At 40.4% G+C, this 20,266-nt stretch overlaps 1 protein-coding gene across 1 annotated transcript; it reads left to right on the top strand.

Annotated features, from left to right (window-relative positions):
- The first annotated feature begins 9,508 nt into the window (after positions 1-9,508).
- Positions 9,509-16,024, top strand: grxcr1a (glutaredoxin and cysteine rich domain containing 1 a). The gene is made up of 5 exons (XM_038992492.1): positions 9,509-9,913; positions 10,558-10,560; positions 13,208-13,447; positions 13,802-13,867; positions 15,845-16,024. Exons 1-5 carry the CDS (start codon positions 9,509-9,511, stop codon positions 16,022-16,024), a joined length of 894 nt encoding a protein of 297 aa, XP_038848420.1.
- Positions 16,025-20,266: the final 4,242 nt, after the last annotated feature.

Here is a 20,266-nt window from a genome sequence, read left to right as displayed (position 1 = left end):
ACCACACATAACGATATCAATCTCACAGGGGCATAACGTGGGAATTTAACTTGTAACTAACCCATGCACGTAGCCGGTTATCTAGCTACTCACCCTCCACTCGGGAGCGAAGATCAGACATCGTTTTCTGCACGGGCGGCATCTCTCCACACAGAGCTCGAGCGATGGCACCTGTCAAACGCGGCTTTGCTCCCGCCGGTTTGCTGCCTCTTTTCACCCGTCTAGTGATTCAAGGCCAGTCTACATTCAACGGAAAAAAACCTATCTCATACAGACGGTAAACGTATCTTTAAATGCTGACTAATAACGACAAACAATGTACTCGCGACTTCGTGGGTCCCCCCTGCATATCTTTACACATAGGATTGATGAAGAAAGACGTTAACAGATCCAAAAGGGGGATTCACATGAACTGAAATGAGGATGATGCCGCTTCACAATATGGACTGTACCATCTCAAATGCAGGGAGGGGAAACCGATTGCTAAATTAAATATTTCTGCCTGGCTCACATCAAATCAACAAGGAGATCATTCAAATGCTATTGCAAAATAAGATTTAAATATGCAGATTCACAGTTAATTTAAACTATATCGATAAGATATAAAAATACAGAAATAATTGGTAAGGAGTATTACCCAACATGGCGGATGCATTAGCGACTCCTGTGGAGATCCCCGACTGCAGTTTAGTCATGAAGGGGGTAGCAAGCAGGGAAGTAATGACAGTGCCTAGTTCGCTATTTATGAGTCTCTGCCTGAAGCAGTCACCACTGTGCGATTTCCTTAGTTTATAATTATTTTAGGATATTAAAGCCCTAAAACAATTCATTTATTTTTTTGTTGAGAATAAGTTATTTGTGTGTTTACTTGTGGTTTAGGCTGAAATCCCAAGCATCAACATTTTGTTTTCATGTAGGCTGTTAGCAAAATTAAAAGCCAACTCTATTTACTTGTTATGTGCAATTTATTTTGTGGTCTCAAAAATCATGAGTATTTGGAGTCCAGAAGTTTATTTAAAATAATGTTGTAAAACATTAATGGCTACCATATAATCTCCAAACAGTTTAAATTAAGCTTTATCAACCCAACACTTGAAAAAGGTATGTCATTTAAGACAAACAATAAACTGTGAACCTTTAGCCTAACTGATGGCTTTCCAGTTGTCTGTATACAGATCTCCCTAATTCATTGTACATAATGGTGTAGCCTACAATATGGCACTGTTGTGAATATGGTTACAAGGCTTTCTACTGACGGAGAAGACGTTTGTAAAGAAAATTATATACAGTTGAAGTGAGAAGATTACATACACCTTAGCCAAATACATTTAAACTCACTTTTTCACAATTCTTGATATTAAATCATAGTAAGGTCAGTTAGGATCACCACTTTATTTTAAGAATGTGAAATGGCAGAATAATAGTAGAGAGAATTATTTATTTCAGCTTTTATTTATTTCATCACATTCCCAGTGGGTCAGAAGTTTACATACACTCAATTAGTATTTGGTAGCATTGCCTTTAAATTGTTTAACTTGGGTCAAACGTTCCGGGTAGCCTTCCACAAGCTTCCCACAATAAGTTGGGTGAATTTTGGCCCATTCCTCCGGACAGAGCTGGTGTAACTGAGTCAGGTTTGTAGGCCTCCTTGCTCACACACACGTTTTCTGTTCTGCCTACAAATTTTGGGATTGAGGTCAGGGCTTTGTGATGGCCACTCCAAATACCTTGACTTTGTTGTCCTTAAGCCATTTTGCCACAACTTTGAAAGTATGCTTGGGGTCATTGTCCACTTGGAAGACCCATTTGCGACCAAGCTTTAACTTCCGGACTGATGTCTTGAGATGTTGCTTCAATATATCCGCATAATTTTCCTCCCTCATGATACCATCTATTTTGTGAAGTGCACCAGTACCTCCTGCAGCAAAGCACCCCCACAACATGATGCTGCCACCCCAGTACTTCACAGTTGGGATGGTGTTCTTCGGCTTGCAAGCCTCCCCCTTTTTCCTCCAAACATAACGATGGTCATTATGGTCAAACAGTTCTATTATTGTTTCATCAGACCAGAGGATATTTCTCTAAAAAGTACAATCTTTGTCCCCATGTGCAGTTGCAAACCGTAGTCTGTTTTTTTTAATGGTGGTTTTGGAGCAGTGGCTTCTTCCTTGCTGAGCGGCCTTTCAGGTTATGTCGATATGAGACTCGTTTTACTGCGGATATAGATACTTTTGTACCCGTTTCCTCCAGCATCTTCACAAGGCTTCTTTGCTGTTGTTCTGGGATTGATTTGCACTTTTCGCACCAAAGTACGTTCATCTCTAGGAGATGGAACGCGTCTCCTTCCTGAGTGGTAGGACGGCTGCGTGGTCCCATGGTGTTTATACTTGCGTACTATTGTTTGTACAGATGAACGTGGTACCTTCAGGCGTTTGGAAATTGCTCCCAATGATGAACCAGACTTGTGGAGGTCCACCATTTTTTTCTGAGGTCTTGGCTGATTTCTTTTGATTTTCCCATGATGTCAAGCAAAGAGGCACTGAGTTTGAAGGTAGGCCTTGAAATACATCCAAAGTTACACCTCCAATTGACTCAACTGATGTCAATTAGCCTATCAGAAGCTTCTAAAGCCATGACATCATTTTCTGGAATTTTCCAAGCTGTTTAAAGGCACAGTCAACTTAGTGGATGTAAACTTCTGACCCACTGGAATTGTGATACAGTGAATTATAAGTGAAATAATCTGTCTGTAAACAATTGTTGGAAAAATTACTTGTGTCATGCACAAAGTAGATGTCCTAACCGACTTGTCGAAACTACAGTGTGTTAACAAGAATATTGTGGTTTTAATGACTCCAACCTAAGTGTATGTAAACTTCTGACTTCAACTGTACATGTCAGCTGGTGTTTTTTTTCTGTGTCATTTTACTCAGACAGAGTTTGCAGCATGACCAGCCACACCAAAGAAATTAGTTCTAGCAGTATCAGTAGCTATCTTAATATGTTATTATTGTCTAGAGAGATGCTTAGCAGACAGTCTAATCCAGGGTGATTTACATAGCCATCAGTGGAGGCTTGTGGTAGTAGCTATAGGAGGACGGGTTCATTCATTGTATTGGCTGGGATGGAATAAATGGAACCGAGTCAAACGTGGTTTCCATATGTTTGATGTGTTAGACACATTTCTATTTATTCCATTCCAGCCATTACAATGAGCCCGTCCTCCTATGGCTCATCCCACCAGCCTCCTCTGACATTCATACAACTTATTATGAACCTGGCTGCTTGATCAATATTTGTGGCTGGACACAACTGAGGTCTGTGGCTTCCCCTCTAAGATATATGAACATATAATAGTCTGTCAGTCTATCGCACAATCAAACGCCATCTTGGATTGTATTCACATTTGACTTTATAGAATAGAATAACTTTATTTTTCCCAGAGGGAATGCCAGTATGGTCAGGATTGTAGGTTTGATTCCCGCTGGGGCCAAGGATACGAAAATGTATTCACGCACTACTGCAAGTTGCTTTGGATAAACACATCTGCTAAAATGCAATATATTTTGTATTATGCCATAGTATAAATCTTTTTTCTATTCAAATTACATGAAATTATTGATTTGTGATATTTCAAGGAGATAGTAGTACCAGATACACCTATGACATACAACATGCCTCCTGCTCCTGCTCCTGTCAACCCACTGATCTATGAGAACTATGTTTGGAAAGTAGAAGATACATTAAAGCAGACCAGCATATCTGTGGAGGTGTGAGAAACGCTGAAAGTGTGAGAAGTATTAAATCTACAAGAACACAATGCTATTCATTTTTAATGCATGTTAAAGATATATATATATATATATATATATATATATTAAAATTTGAATAGCTTATAGATATGATGATGACATTTTCAAAGGGAACTAGAAAAACCACACCCACAGTTGGATATATAGGCCATCTCAGAGCATTTTGTATAAAGGAGTTTGAGATCATTGACTTACAACCATACAAATAAACACTTGAACATGCACACTCGAGCAGGCTTCTAGAGACGCATCTCTTGCAAAGATTTCATTTTTCTCTCTCCACCTAATTCAACATTGGCATGCCACCACAGGGGTTTTGGTTCTATGGCTCCTGAGGTTGCTTAGCAACAGTGACAAGAAGCCTGCCCCTTTGATTATGTGCGTGGTGTTTTTTTTATTGCATATCATTCTAAAAAATGACAACTTACCCCTCTACATGCCTTGACCCTGTCAAAGCAGTTTGAATTGTCATGAAACCCTGCATGTTTTGGGTTTTGTTCAGTTCTGCTATTATGATCACAATGACTACCATTGTTCGACCGAATTGACATGTGGAACAATATAAGCTAAATCCAACATGTTAATAAAACATTCTAGGACAGAACTTTAAAAACTCTAATTACACCATTGGTTGGACTGAACAGTGATATATAGACTAAACATGACAGCATTGTAAGGGGAATTGAGCAACTGAATTGTCTGAATTGCCTTCATGCCTTGGATTCAATCCTTTTTATCTGCACAATAAATGATGTAACACACCTCTTAACTGTTATGATTGCACAGATCTTATTTAATGCCCCTGAGAAGAGCATATTGCAAATGTAACTTGAGCAGGAGATTTCTTTAATAAAGCATGTGCTGCTCATCAAAGATAATTTCCCCTCAAGGCTCTGGCAATAGCAGAGATACAATTCAGAAGCAAGGAAGGAACAGAGCTACGATTCAAAAGCAAGGAAGGAGGAACAACTGAAATGGTTCACTACATTTACATTTAGACTGAGTAGCCTATCTTGCAATATGGCTTAAAGGGCGGTAGGCCTATTGATAGAGATGAACACCATAGAACGCTGGAGCCACTCTATACAAAACTCACATCCTTACCATAAAGTACCTCATTTAATTCGTTAATAGCTTATGTCATTTGATTTAAGATTACAGGTACTTCCGGTTTTCCATCTGAGGAATGGTCATTTAGATAAACACAGTTACCATGAAGCAGGAAGTTCAATCTAATGCACCATCCTCTCGTTGTAGGAGTCGTGAGGCCATTTGGCCGGGTAGACCACAGTCTTTCATGGACTCAGCTTGTTTGATTTGATTTGATTTGATTATGTTGGCATTACTGCCCACTCTTGTTGTAATGGGACCTGCAAATATCTTTGCCTCTCTCTACAGTCAAAGGTCTTGGGTCTGAGAAACCGGCAGCACTGCTACTGACCACAGGCTAGGACTGTGCAGCATAAGTCTGACCATAAGTCTGAGATGAGTGTGTGTGTGTGTGTGTGTGTGTGTGTGTGTGTGTGTGTGTGTGTGTGTGTGTGTGTGTGTGTGTGTGTGTGTGTGTGTGTGTGTGTGTGTGTGTGTGTGTGTGTGTGTGTGTGTGTGTGTGTGTGTGTGTATTTGCATGTGCGTGTGCGTATGCGTGTGTGTGTATGCAGCTTTCTCCATAATTAGATAAGAGCCCAGTAAATGCCGACCTCTGAGCTGAACTAATGTAACGGAGTCAAGGACAGATGATCTTAATAAAGATGTGAATACCAAGAGGACCTTCGCCTCTCCTGAGTCCATACGGAAGTTGCAGCGATGGGACAAGACTAACTACCAATTGGATATCACAAAATTGGGGAGAAAAAGGGGGTAAAAAAAGATATATTTGTCATCTTAATAAATGTATACTAAAACATGGTGCATGCTTGCCTAAGTACCAGTCTGTTTGGCATGACAATGAGTTGCCATACTAGCCTAGTACCAATCTGTTTGGCATGACAATGAGATGCCATGCTAGCCTAACTACCAGTCTGTTTGGCATGACAATGATTTGCCATGCTAGCCTAAGTACCAGTCTGTACCAGTCTGTACTGTACGCATCCGGCCGAGACCGGGAGACCCATGAGGCAGTTGCCCAATTGGCCCAGCATCGTCCGGGTTAGGGGAGGGTTTGGCCGGACGGGATGTCCTTGTCCCATCGCACTCTAGCGACTCCTTGTGACGGGCCGGGCACATGGACGCTGACTTCGGTTGCAAGCTGTACAGTGTTTCCTCCGACATATTGGTGCGGCTGGCTTCCGGGTTAAGCGAGCAGTGTGTCAAGAAGCAGTGCTGCTTGACGGGGTCGTGTTTCGGAGGACGCATGGCTCTCGACCTTCGACTCTCTTGAGTCCGTATGGGAGTTGCAGTGATGGCACAAAACTGTAACTATCAATTGGATATCATGAAATTGGGGAGGAAAAAATATATATATTTGGCATCTTAGTCTCTTTCTGATTATTAGTATGGCCGTCTCTCAACGAGATGTACTCCTCTCACTCTTTCCTGTTCAGTGGGTTGGAACGATTTGCTAATGGTGGGAGATTGATCCCTCGTTCAGCCCCAGGGAGTGAGCTGAGCCAGACTCATAGATACAGGCATTAATCCTTGTCTCTCTAGCCCTTTGGGAGGTTATGGGCCAGCCTGATATTTCACTGCAAATTTAATTCCAGTCTGCCCTCTGGTGGATGTTGTTCTATTATACTTGGGGGATGGATCAGGTTGATTGCCATGTAAAGGGAACCTTTGAGGGAGCACAAAGACTTTGACTCCTAAAAGCTAAAATAGAATATAATAGAATGGAGTAGAATGGAATTGAATTGATACAACTTTTAAAATATAAACGTATTTGTGAAGGGCTTATTCTTGATCACAGTCTCTCACTTTGATGCATGAGGCAACACTCTGTTATATATGGAGTATATTTGGTTAATTGAATCACCCAAAATATTTGCTTTTCTGAATCTGATCAAACCAGCATTGTGTTCATCAGGGCACACAATGTTTAAAAACGTTTCTTATTGGAGTCTAGATAGTCCGGCCTTTTTTCAGTCCATTTTCTTCCATTTGGTGCCTAATGAACACGGCCCAGATAAAATGGCAGTTGTTTTTTACTGAAGTCAGTGACATAACAATGAATGTACAGTTTTTCAGGGTTCTCTATCATGTGATGTTTTGTTTTTACATAATTCTCTGTACTGATCACTAGCCTACTCTTTGATGCCTTGGGTGTGGGAGGAGGTGCAGTCTAACATTGTGTTGTGATACGTTTGATAAGCCAATAGCTAATCCCAGAACCATCTGTCATGAGAGACTAGCCAATAGCATGAAATGTGGGGATGAAAGCCGGGTGCTGATAGGTTAAGGAAAGGTCCCCTTTGAGTCCCAGTTGCTCTGTCGGACACAAATATGACATTTAGAGGGAAAGACACTGCCCTTAACCATGGAAGTCCTATTGGGTGTGCAAAAGGTCATTCCCTACCCACTTTTATTGACATGGCTTGAAGTTTTGTTGATTTTACATATAATTCACGTTAGTTGACTACTCAATCAAATATTGGCTTATCGTTGAACTGACCTCTGTGCACAGTGGGTGCATGGATAATCTCAGCTGCTTGCGGTAACTAGTCTTACAGACACTATCACTACAACAGCTTCACCACAGGGGGTATTGGCGTTGACTGTCCAATGTACCCTGTGCACCTACTAATCCACGAGAGACATACTGTTCTGTTCTTGTCACCTTCCCACACTGGCTTCTCACCACTGTCCATTTGGCCCTAGCAGTAACATGAAATAACCCATTACAGACAAAACTAAATCTCTATAGCAGCTTTAAAGGGGCAATCAGCAGTTGCTACATTCATTTTTGGACTCAGAAATAAATTATATGTACCTATTGATTCTTGAAAAATATAACTTATAAATGCCTCATGAGCTTAGTTTAACTGTCGTACCGGTCAGAACCCAAAATATAAGCTTGTTTTACTCCAATGTTTGTAAACAAAGTAAATGTCAACAAACACTGTAGCCTCAGTACATGGTTGAAACTATAATTGTGATAACATGGATGGTCATTCCTTGCATCCATAGCTCTGTCTATGAATTTGAGAGTGGTTACATTTCTCCAGCCCCATCCCTCAGCTTTTTACCAAAACAGGGAAAATGCTTTGTTATTGTTTCAACTGCCGATTGCCACTTTAATGTTCTCATATTATCAAAAAGTCTAAGAGAATATGAGAGTCGCCTCAGATCAATAGGAGTTGGCACCACAGCCGATCTCATAGTACTAGGCCTCTGAGGCACCAGTAAGAGCCATCCCACTTCCCCCCGGTCTGTCTCATCAGCACATGCGACGACAAGGACAGCTGGGCACAGGGATGAGGGGTCAGGGCCCATCTTCCCTCAGAGGCTGACCTGGGCCACTCAAACAGAGTGGTCTTGTCACGGCTCTAGCTAAAGTACCATATTTGCACAGAGACACTTCAACACCTATGACACAATAAATGTCTGAGGCAAGGTGTTTCTGCAGACACAACGTGGTATTGTGTGGCCATTATACATTATATGGTCTGGTCCACTACTGTCGGGTGAGGTGTGTTTGATGAACACCTTTCCCTGACGCCGGCTCTACGATGGGTGTAACAGCAGCCTTGCTTTCCCCCAGAGTTCAAAGGGCGGGAAATGTACACCAATGAGGACAAAGGATGGATGGACGTCCCCTTATGTCATTCATTCATGCTCAACAGGTGTGTGCATGTAGTCACAACACAATTCTGAGGAGGCACTTACTGCCAAGCACAATGCCCCGGCCTTCACACAATTCAAATGGTCACAATCTTCCTCATCCAGGGTGTGTGTTGGTGTTGGAGACTTGGAATGTCTGTAAGACAATAGATGAGATTTTCTTCCTAAACAGACATATTATGTAATGAATGATCACCGGTTCAAATCAGATCCCTATGGAAAATCAGTCACACAAGTCCAATGTGAAAGTGTACCTTGTTCAGGCAAAAGTTACTTTGTACAATTTTGGCAGGTTGGAGACAGGTTAGAGACTCCTGCAGTATGAAACAGTACTGCAACAGTCGTAATGTTGATGAACATTCAATAATGACCCTCAGATAAGCTACCCTAAGTTGATCTACTGATCCATCCCACTGGGCACACACTGGTTGAATCAACGTTGTTTCCACATCATTTCAATGAAATTACATTAAACCAACGTGGAATAGATGTTGAATTGACGTCAGTGCCCAGTGGGATCTTACAAAGAAAAAGAGAATGCTGTTGTTTGATGTACCTCATAAAAAAGGCCAGTTTGTTCAAAACTGTTTGTCAAATCTTCAGAGAAAACTGCAAAGTGTGATGAATTATTCAGCAGGGGCTATCGGTTTACTTTAGGTCGCTTTTCTCTGTTACCATGGTAGAAATACATGCATTATTTACTGGTCCTGTACTGCAACTTCAAGAGCGAGGCAGCTTAGGATTGCCAGTCTTTTTTAGAACTCTTCAAACTGTGAGGATTACTCTAGTAATCCATGAGGAAAAAATAGTTTGTCTAGTCAAAGGTGGTTATGTTAAGCTTTGAATGAAAGAAGAAGGGGACTGCAAAGCACCTTTCTGGACCATGTAATCTACTACTGGGTTTTCCAATGGAGGAGACAATGTTGACACTGCCGGGTGAAGAGAAGCCCCAGAAGCAGCTGAGGTTCCGCGTGGCTTCGGGGAATAGCGGTCGGGTGCTGAAGGAGATTTTTAAAGATGAGGGGCCATCAGACTCGTTGGATTCAGACTGCACCAGTAGTTTGGATGTAGACCGGATCAGTACACCTTCCACAAGTGGAGATGCTAACGGACATGGTTTTCTGTATGGGTTTCTGGGCTCCGAGTTGGATTATAGCGAGAGTGAGCCAGATGATCTGCTCATGTATGCGGGGGCCTCAAAGGACAGAGCACTGATCAGCCACAAGCGTGTCAACATCCTCAGCAACAATGGGACTGTGAGGGGAGTCAAGCACAAAGTCAGTGCAGGTCAGGCCTTATTTGAAAATCTCCCTAATGCATTTGGGGTAAGTGATCTAGGTGAAAGTATGATGAATATGTGTTGTACCTTTTCAGTGTTTTTTCATAGTTCTCATTTGTTTGCTAGTGCATCACAGCAAAATTGCAAATGGTAAATCAATTCTAGTGTTAAATTCAACACCCAAAACTGTTAATATTGTCCCACACTACACAGAGTAAATGTAACACTTTCACAGAATGTTAACTCAGTAAATAGATAAAAGTAACATGTCAACACTGGTTATTATTGCATTCACTCTACACAGTGTTAAAAAACAGCAGAGTCTATGTTTTAATTGAATAGTTGACTACCCTTTAACAGTGTAGGGTGTGAGCTTAAATTATAGGCACTATAAATCTTACAGGCTCCATATAACATAATAAACATGATATAAACATATAATTCTAAACATTTGTCTGCATAAAATATCAAAAGATGATTTATAACCTAGAAAGTATCTTTATAACCAACGGAAAACAGGTGCTGTTTATATCCTCGTCTCATATAATAAATTACAAGACCGAGAATAGCACAGCACACTTTCTAATTAGTATACAAGGTAAACCAGGTTTAAACATCCAAATAAACCGATCACTCTCTCAATATTGTTTTTCTCTTCAAACACACTACTGGTAGAAAACAATAATAAAGCAAGTCCGGCTGAGACTGAGGCTGTCCTAATATGGACACCGTAGACCGCTTAGTGTTAATGACATCACATAACTGTTTGTCATCTGCATTACCAGTCCATATATGTAAAAGGCCAGTAGACAACCTCCTCCACAATGTCACTGGCTGACGTCTGGTTTCAGGTAGTCACTCTCAGTCCCTGGACAAATGAACACAAAGGAGGACAAGGTCACTTGGGAATTAATGATGCATTTCGTTAAATGTTTCAAGAGAAGCTAATCAGGTTAATTAATTATCTATACTTTGCTTTCTAGCATTTTCTGTGTAAAGAGTTAATGAGCAGTAAGCATCGTTAGATAACTTGCATTAAAGCACAATATGGGAATTATGTGAGACACCTAGAGCAGGATCTGGTGGTAATGGAATGAGGCCTGTGAAAAGAGTGCATAGTGTTGCCAGCCAGGCGTAGAGAGGGATTACCTGTGTGGTTACTCAGGGCTGTAGTAGATACACAACACTGTCTGTCAGATATGGTGTACTGAATACTGTATGGGCTGCAGAGGAGGTTGGTGTTAGGAGCTATAGGAGGACGGGCTCATTGTAATGGTTGGAATGGAACTAATGGAACGGAGTCAAACGTGTTTTCCATATGTTTTTGATGTGTTTAATAACGTTCCATTAATTCCATTCCAGCCATTACAATGAGCCCGTCCTCCTATAGCTCCTCCTACCAGCCTCCTCTGATAGGCTGTAGTGTTACACAGACTAGATAGTTCAGTTACTGTAGCTGCAATTAATAACAAACAAAGAAGAAGCGCCCTTTTGAAACAAGTTACTAGTTGAATACATTTCCACAGTCAAAGTTGAATTTCACATTAAACAGAGAGGATTTTGTTAACTCATATTTTCGAGTCAAATGGTACTTTTCCCCTCTATGTTCGTAAAATTGGAAATCTGGTCTGGCCATTGTTACGATTGTGAAATGTAATCTTTATGAGCCAGTTTTCTGGACAAAGATTAAGTCTCAAAGTTATTTCAACAGAGATAAACCATTTATTTTTAATCCATGACTAGGTTTATTAATCTGTGTCTGGGAAACAGGCTCATAATATGCTATACTTAAAGGGTCTGCAGTATAGTGTTTTCAAACTACTGTGTGAATGTAACGGTCGTCATAGTCGTTCTCCTCCTCAGACGAGGAGGAGCATGGATCGGACCAACACGCAGAGTGGGTAGTGCTCATGATAATTTATTAACTCGAAACTGAACACTAACATGAAACAAAATAACAAAATGAATACAACCGACAACAGTCCCGTGTGGCACGAATACAAACACGGAAACAAACACCCACAAAACACACGTGAAACCCAGGCTGCCTAAGTATGATTCTCAATCAGGGACAACGATTGACAGCTGCCTCTGATTGAGAATCATACCCGGCCGAACACAAACATCCCAACATAGAAAATCACACATAGACAAACCCACCCAACTCACGCCCTGACCAACTAAGTAAATACAAGACAAAAGAAAACAGGTCAGGAACGTGACAGTGAAAAGAAAGTAAATGTAAAGAAAGCTACAAAAAAGCCCAAATATGCCTGAAATATAGAATTAAAGCTCTGTCGTTTTACAGTATATGAAAACTTGATTTTGAGGGATTGAAACATTGCAATACTACAAGATGTCTGCATTTAAAATACAGAGATGACAGAATATAGCAAATTCCAGGTACTGTAGTGAGCTTCAAAAGTATTGGGACAGTGACAATGTAGTTGTTGTTTTGGCTCTATACTCAATCATTTTGGATGTGAAATTACACAATGACTAAAGTGCAGACTGTCAGCTTTAATTTGAGGCTATTTTCATCCATATCGGGTGAACCATTTAGAAATTTCACCATCAAAAATGCTAACCTCCCCTGTTATTGTAATGGTGAGAGGAGGTTAGCATGTCTTGGGTGTATGATATTTGTGCGTCTGTAACTTTCTCACTAATCATTATTCACAATTCATTCAGGATTATCCGTAATCATGGTAGCATCCACATTAATGTAGAAGTGTTTAGAAAATATATGATATTATTATTTACAATAAAAGTGATTTCAAAATGGCACAATAACATTATTTTCCATTAATTTCTATTGGGCACAAAACAATCTGAAACACAACCAAAACAAACAGCAAATGCGTCCAACAAGTTTGTAAAGTCACAAGCTTGATGTAGTCATTGTGTGCTATAAATATGGGACCAAATACATAACTTTTTACTACTTTAATACACATATAAGTGAATTTGTCCCAATACTTCTGGTCTTCTAAAATGGGGGGACTATGTACAAAAAGTGTTGTAATTTCTAAACGGTTACCTGATCTCAACCCAATTGAACACTGGAGACTCTGGAGCAGGGCCTGAGACAGCGTTTTCCACCACCATTAACACAACACCAAATTATGGAATTTCTCATGGAAGAATGGTGTCGCATCCCTCCAATAGAGTTCCGGACACTTGTCAAATCTATGTCAAGGTGCATTGAAGCTATTCTGGTGGCCCAACGCTTTATTAAGACACTTTATGTTGGTGTTTATTTATTTGGTCAGTTACCTGTTTATAGATGGTTAATCACATACAGCAACTCATTTAATTTTTTGTGTGTTTTCCTTTCTAGCCGAAGTTGACACTAGAGTTTGGGCGGATAGTGATATACACCACCAGCTTCCGGGTAGTAAGGGCCACATTTGAGCGGTGTGAGTTGGTCCGCAAGATCTTCTCCAACCACAGGGTCAAGTTCCTGGAAAAGAACATAGCCCTGGACTGTGAGTATGGGAAGGACCTGGAGGAACGATGCAAGCGTGTGGGCGAACCTCCCTCGCTACCAGTCGTGTTCATCGATGGACACTATCTCGGGGTCAGAGCTTTCACTTGGTCATACAGTTCATTTGAAAATTCCTGAGCCTGTATTAATAAACCGTCTCAGACTAGGTGTGCTGATTTAGAATCAGTGTGGCATTTTATATCATAACGAATAAGATAACATGGACAGAGGGACCTGACACAGCACTCCTACTCTAAAATGCTTTATGAGTACTGTTGACGTTTGAAATTACTAACGTCCTATTGTGAAACATTATAGCTCGTATTACCCTCAAACAAAATATATGATCCACCTTGAACATATCAGTGTTATGACCATAAATCTATGAAATAATCATATGTTTAGTAAGGATATGAGGAATCTTACACTATGATAATAACTTTGCAGGGTGCTGAAAAAATATTGGGCATGAATGAATCAGGAGAACTTCAGGATCTTCTGGCCAAAATTGAGGTAATTGTTCATCAAGTACCACCATGCGACAGATATAATACATTCAGTAATAACACCGGTAACAGCACAGTTATTAACTAGTTAAATGTCATGTTTCAAATGATGCCTCTGAGTCCAAACAAACATCAATGAAACACAGGCTAGCAGTAGAGCACTTCTATACCACATTGGCTACTCATCTACTGTGACAAAATACCAGTTCTATGTATCTGTGATCTAGAGCAGTGGTTCTCAGTCCTGGTCCTGGGGACCCAAAGCCTGATGACAAGTTGATGATTTGAATTAGATGTGTAGTGCTTTGATTCAAATCATCAAAGCCTGATGACAAGTTGATGATTTGAATTAGATGTGTAGTGCTTTGATTCAAATCATCAAAGCCTGATGACAAGTTGAGGATTTGAATTAGATGTGTAGTGCTTTGATTCACATCATCAAAGCCTGATGACAAGTTGATGATTTGAATTAGATGTGTAGTGCTTTGATTGAAATCATCAAAGCCTGATGACAAGTTGATGATTTGAATTAGATGTGTAGTGCTTTGATTGAAATCATCAAAGCCTGATGACAAGTTGAGGATTTGAATTAGATGTGTAGTGCTTTGATTCAAATCATCAAAGCCTGATGATAAGTTGATGATTTGAATTAGATGTGTAGTGCTTTGATTCAAATCATCAAAGCCTGATGACAAGTTGATGATTTGAATTAGATGTGTAGTGCTTTGATTGAAATCATCAAAGCCTGATGACAAGTTGATGATTTGTATTAGATGTGTAGTGCTTTGATTGAAATCATCAAAGCCTGATGACAAGTTGATGATTTGAATTAGATGTGTAGTGCTTTGATTCAAATCATCAAAGCCTGATGACAAGTTGATGATTTGAATTAGATGTGTAGTGCTTTGATTCAAATCATCAAAGCCTGATGACAAGTTGAGGATTTGAATCAGATGTGTAGTGCTTTGATTGAAATCATCAAAGCCTGATGACAAGTTGATGATTTGAATTAGATGTGTAGTGCTTTGATTCAAATCATCAAAGCCTGATGACAAGTTGATGATTTGAATTAGATGTGTAGTGCTTTGATTCAAATCATCAAAGCCTGATGACAAGTTGATGATTTGAATTAGATGTGTAGTGCTTTGATTCAAATCATCAAAGCCTGATGACAAGTTGAGGATTTGAATTAGATGTGTAGTGCTTTGATTCAAATCATCAAAGCCTGATGACAAGTTGATGATTTGAATTAGATGTGTAGTGCTTTGATTCAAATCATCAAAGCCTGATGACAAGTTGATGATTTGAATCAGGTGTGTAGTGCTTTGATTCAAATCATCAAAGCCTGATGACAAGTTGATGATTTGAATCAGGTGTGTAGTGCTAGGGCAAAAACAAAGGACCAGGATTAAGAACCACTGATCTAGAGAGATACACAGTACAGAATAGGAATAGAAGGACTTGATTCCATTCCCCCTTCAGCCCAGCAGTGGAGAATGAATGAAGAATAAACCTCAGTCAGATATGACATCAATAATACATCAGGGAACTGACATAAATGTTGCACGGGCATCAATAAATGGCCATCAATAATGGAAGGCTCGTTATTGATTCTCATCCAACAAATTTGTTCACACACACGGGTGAGAGTCATATCACTCAGGGGTGGCAAATTGAGGTTGTGTGAACTGAAGTGATTCAAACAGAGCCAAGATACTGACACAGCCATAGTGCCTTGAAAAAAGCTCTGTATTTAACCCTTTCCTCTCAGGGAAAATTACAGCAGAATACAAGGCCATGTTGGCAAGCTATCAAAGCAAAGAGCCCAATTAGGCTTACTACACTGCAGCAGAGCAAACCCCCAAAGATCTTGCATACAGTACCGAACTATGCTAAACTATGAATTTAGCCAGTGGCATGACTGGCGTGTGTGTTTGTGTGTGTTTGTGTGTGTGTGTGTGAGTGCATGTGCCTTTTCCCCCAGAGGGTACAGCACCCCCACACGTGCCAGACCTGTGGGGGCTTTGCCTTCGTCCCGTGCCCCATGTGCCATGGTAGCAAGATGTCTGTTTTCCGCAACTGCTTCACAGACTCTTTCAAAGCCCTGAAGTGCACCTGGTGCAATGAGAACGGCCTGCAGCCCTGTTCCAGCTGCAGCCAATGACGACTCCAAGTGCCTGACCCCAATATCCCCATTCCCTAGGCCCTTCACCAGGGCCACATGTTGTATGTTGCCCATATTAGGACAGCCTGAGATAAAAACATGTCCTGCTGAGATTGTCCTAATATGGACACCGTACATTTGGACCGCATCAGAGATAATGCTTTGCACAGCATGTTTTTTTTGTCTCAATAAAACTGTGTTTTTAAGAAAATATGATTTGGTGTATGTTCTATTATCTGCGGTGCATGTACACCCCATTGATCAATAGCAGGTTTTAAGTTTGAATTTTCATGATGTGAAATTCTCATGGATCCAGTGCCATTCCACTGTTGAACAGACACATCCTGGGTCAGTCTGGGACTCAACCAGGACAATCTAGGTCTGGTCATTGAGGTGTAAGACCATCGCTGATATGTAACAGTGTAAAGGTGGCCTGATGACCTAAAGCTTGTTATATAATTAAGGCTGAGGAGGCTGATTCCTTAATGAAGCTTTCATCACTAATCCTAAACCTATGGTCGACATGGATCAGGATAAAGGAGCAGAGAGGGAAAGTAGAGTATTCTGTGAACACTTATTGGGATACTCCACTTATATAAAATTTGATATAAAATAAGGGAGAATAATATTAGAAGACCTGATTCAGAGGTAGAATAAAATAATATCAAAGAACACGTGGAGAGAAAATCGCTTTCCTTACAGTCATAAAATAGTGGAAGCAGTAAAAGCAGATTAGAAATGTGTGCATATAAACAATGAAAGCATTACAGATTCCAGTTGAATAGTATTGGAAATGTGTGCATAGAAACAATGGAAGCATAACAGATTTCAGAGACATAGGACGCTAGGACGCTAGGCATCAAGACCACTGACTAACCAAGGTTGCTGTTAAGGAGCTTAAAAATGTAAGTATATGTCACCAATGGATTTATACTAGTTACAGTACTGTGAAAAAGTATTTTGCCCCCTTTCTGATTTTCTCTATTTTTGATACGGAATGTTATCAGATCTTCAACCAAAACCTAACATTAGATAAAGGGAACCTGAAATAACAAATAGCATAAAAATGTAAACGTACTTTATTTATTTAAATAACAAAGTTATGCAACACCCAATTCCACTGTGTGAAAAAGTAATTGCCCCCTTACACTCTAACTGGTTGTGCCAGCTTCAGATGCAATGACTCCAACCAAATGCTTCCTGTAGTTGTTGATCAGTTTCTAACATCGCTGTGGAGGAATTTCAGCCCACTCTTGCATTTGTGGGTTTCCAAGCATGAACTGCTCGTTTTTTATGTCCTGACACAACATCTCAATTGGGATTAGGTCTGGACTTTGACTAAGCCATTCTAAAACTTTACATTTGTTGCTTTTTAACAATTTTCATGTAGACTTGATTGTGTGTTTTGGATCATTGTCTTGCTGCATGGCCCAGCTGCGCTTCAGCTTCAGCTCACAGACGGATGGCCTGACATTCTCCTGTAGAATTCTCTGATACAGAGCTGCATTCATTGTTCCTTCTATTAAAGCAAGTCCAGGTCCTGAGGCAGTAAAGCATCCCCAAACCATCACACTACCACCACCATGCTTGACTGTTGGTATGAGGTTCTTACTGTGGAATACAGTGTTTGGTTTTCATCAGGCATAATAGGACCCATGTTGTCCAAAAAGTTGACTCAAGTTTGCCAAAAAGCACCTGGGAGCACCTCGATGATCATCAAGACTCTTGGAAGAATGTTCTATGGACAGATGATTCAAAAGTATAACTTTTGGTGGCACAACCAGTTATTGAGTGTAAGGGGGCAATAGCTTTTTCACACGGGGCATGGGTGTAGCATAACTTTGTTTATGAAAAAAATTAAATAACTGTGTCATTGTTGTGTTATTTGTTCACTCAGGTTCCCTTTATCTAATATTAGGTTTTGGTTGAAGATCTGATAACATTCAGTATCAAAAATATGCAAAAGTAGAGAAAATGAGAAAGGGGGCAAATACTTTTTCACAGCACAGTAGGTTTCCGTTAAATTATTCAAAGCACAGAAAGGACTTTAACTGCAACTCCATGTCTTAACCTGAGGTGAAATAAGAGGGACCGTTTCACAGAGTTCTGTCTTTGTGACTACTAGTGTGCATTAGGGCACAGCACTGCTTTGCATTTTCTTTACAATAATACCATGCAACTCAATAGAACAGGGGAACTCTACAAGGTCAGGAGCCCACTGGTTTTCTGTTCGACCTGATAATGAATTGCTAAAATCAGATCTAAATCGGTCCCTAATTAGAGGGGAACAATGAAAAATGCAGTGGAACTGGCTTCAAGGTCTAGAGTTGAGTTTGAGGGCAATGGGAGATGGATTTTAAAAAGCCAGCATTTAACTTGCATGTATAGAGTAACACAATTATACTGTGTGAGACAGGTGGTACCTTTTTATCTCTTTCGTTGAAACTGTATTTTTTTGATTGATGATGTCATTCTCTCCGTCTGCCATCCACTGTCAAAGAAATACAGACATGTATCTCTGCGGTGAGGATCTCTCTACGCTGTCATAGCCCTGTACAATGCTGCTTGAACATGATTCTACAAGGCAGCACTGTAAAGAGGCTAAAAGCAAAGAGCAAGGCGCATCACTTTCATTCACTCTTGACACTTGACTTTAATAGTTGCCACACAATCTGTTTACCATACACTCACTGACTGATAGTCATTGTTTCCTGTTCGACGTAGGCTATACATTCATGATCTGCCTGACACATTCCGAATGTGTAGCCTAATCCGATTTCTTTCATACATTTTTAATCATAATCTAATCGTTGAGGAATAATGTTAGGACATGGGTCGTGGAGACGAAATAAACCCAATAGCATGCCCAATTGCGGTATATTGCGCCCCCATCCGTAGGCTAAATCTTGGAAAAGAAAACAAATAACAATACGGTGCAGGAATAAAAAATTAAAAAAAGATCTGACAATGTCTTGGCCATATTATTAGCCTATATAGCATGATCTTCCTACTCTACACAACGCAGTTTGTTGGTATATGAACGATAGGGAAGAACAGGTGATTATTATAGGCTACACATATTTTGATAACGTTGATTACCTCAAGAGCGCGCGCGCCATCGATGCAACGTTATTTCCCACAGGGTTGCAATATGAGACATTTGTAATCATGCTAGTTTTATAGGCGTTGTTAATCCCATATTACAAACGCCTGATATTCCCTAAGGGAGAAAATGAGACATGAAAGAAAAAGACAAGATGGTCAGAAGAACAATTGAATTGGAAATTGCATGACGACACATGACATTGATGCGCGCGCTCTCACACCACCCGGTTAAATGTGTTAGACAACATTTAATGACAAAAAAACCTGGAACGTCGTGTGTCCTTTTCAGCATTTTCTGATGTGCCATGGTGGACAATTGTTTCTCCGTCGGAGAAGCCTACTTGGTCCTGCCGTGATGCTGTGTGCAATGCTTCTCAATGGTTGGTCAATGCGCAGTTTGGTTGAATATGACTTTTTATTGACGTCACCGCATAGGCTACAGCTTTTTTCTTATGATTTCCAGAGCCTAATTTCTTATAACTAATTTCTCCATCGGGAATAAAGATGCGCACCTAGGCTACGAACACCAAAATCTGCATGACATGATATTTGTTTTGTTGTTGCTGATGATTCGAAGTTAATGGGTTTTATTTTAGGTATTGTCAAAGACTCCAGCCACCCTAGTCATAGATTGTTCTCTCTGCTACCACACGGCAAGCGGTACTGGAGCGCCAAGTCTAGGTCCAAGAGGCTTCTAAACAGCTTCTACCCCCAAGCCATAAGGCTCCTGAACAAATGGCTACCCAGACTATTCGCATTACCCCTCCCCCCATCTCCACACCACTCTCTGTTGTCATCTATGCATAGTCACTTTAATAACTCTACCTACATGTACATACTACCTCAACTAACCCGTGCCCCCGCACATTGACTCTGTGCTGGCACCCCCCAGTATATATTGTTATTTTTTTACTACTGCTCTTTAAGTACTTGTTACTTTTATCGCTTATTCTTATCCGTATTTTTTTAAACTGCACTGTCGGTTAGGGGCTCGTAAGTAAGCATTTCACTGTAAGGTGACATTTTTTATTTAAATTCAGGGTGTTCCACGCCAATCCTGTAGCCTATGTTGGTTATATATTGATAACCAATAATTGACTAATGTTTTATGCTTCAGCAAATGCAGCATAAAACATA

This window comes from Salvelinus namaycush, chromosome 5 (assembly GCF_016432855.1).
Source record: "Salvelinus namaycush isolate Seneca chromosome 5, SaNama_1.0, whole genome shotgun sequence".
NCBI classification, from domain to species: Eukaryota; Metazoa; Chordata; class Actinopteri; order Salmoniformes; family Salmonidae; genus Salvelinus; species Salvelinus namaycush.
Note: the sequence above shows the minus strand (reverse complement) of the source record. Positions and strands in the feature narration are given on the sequence as shown.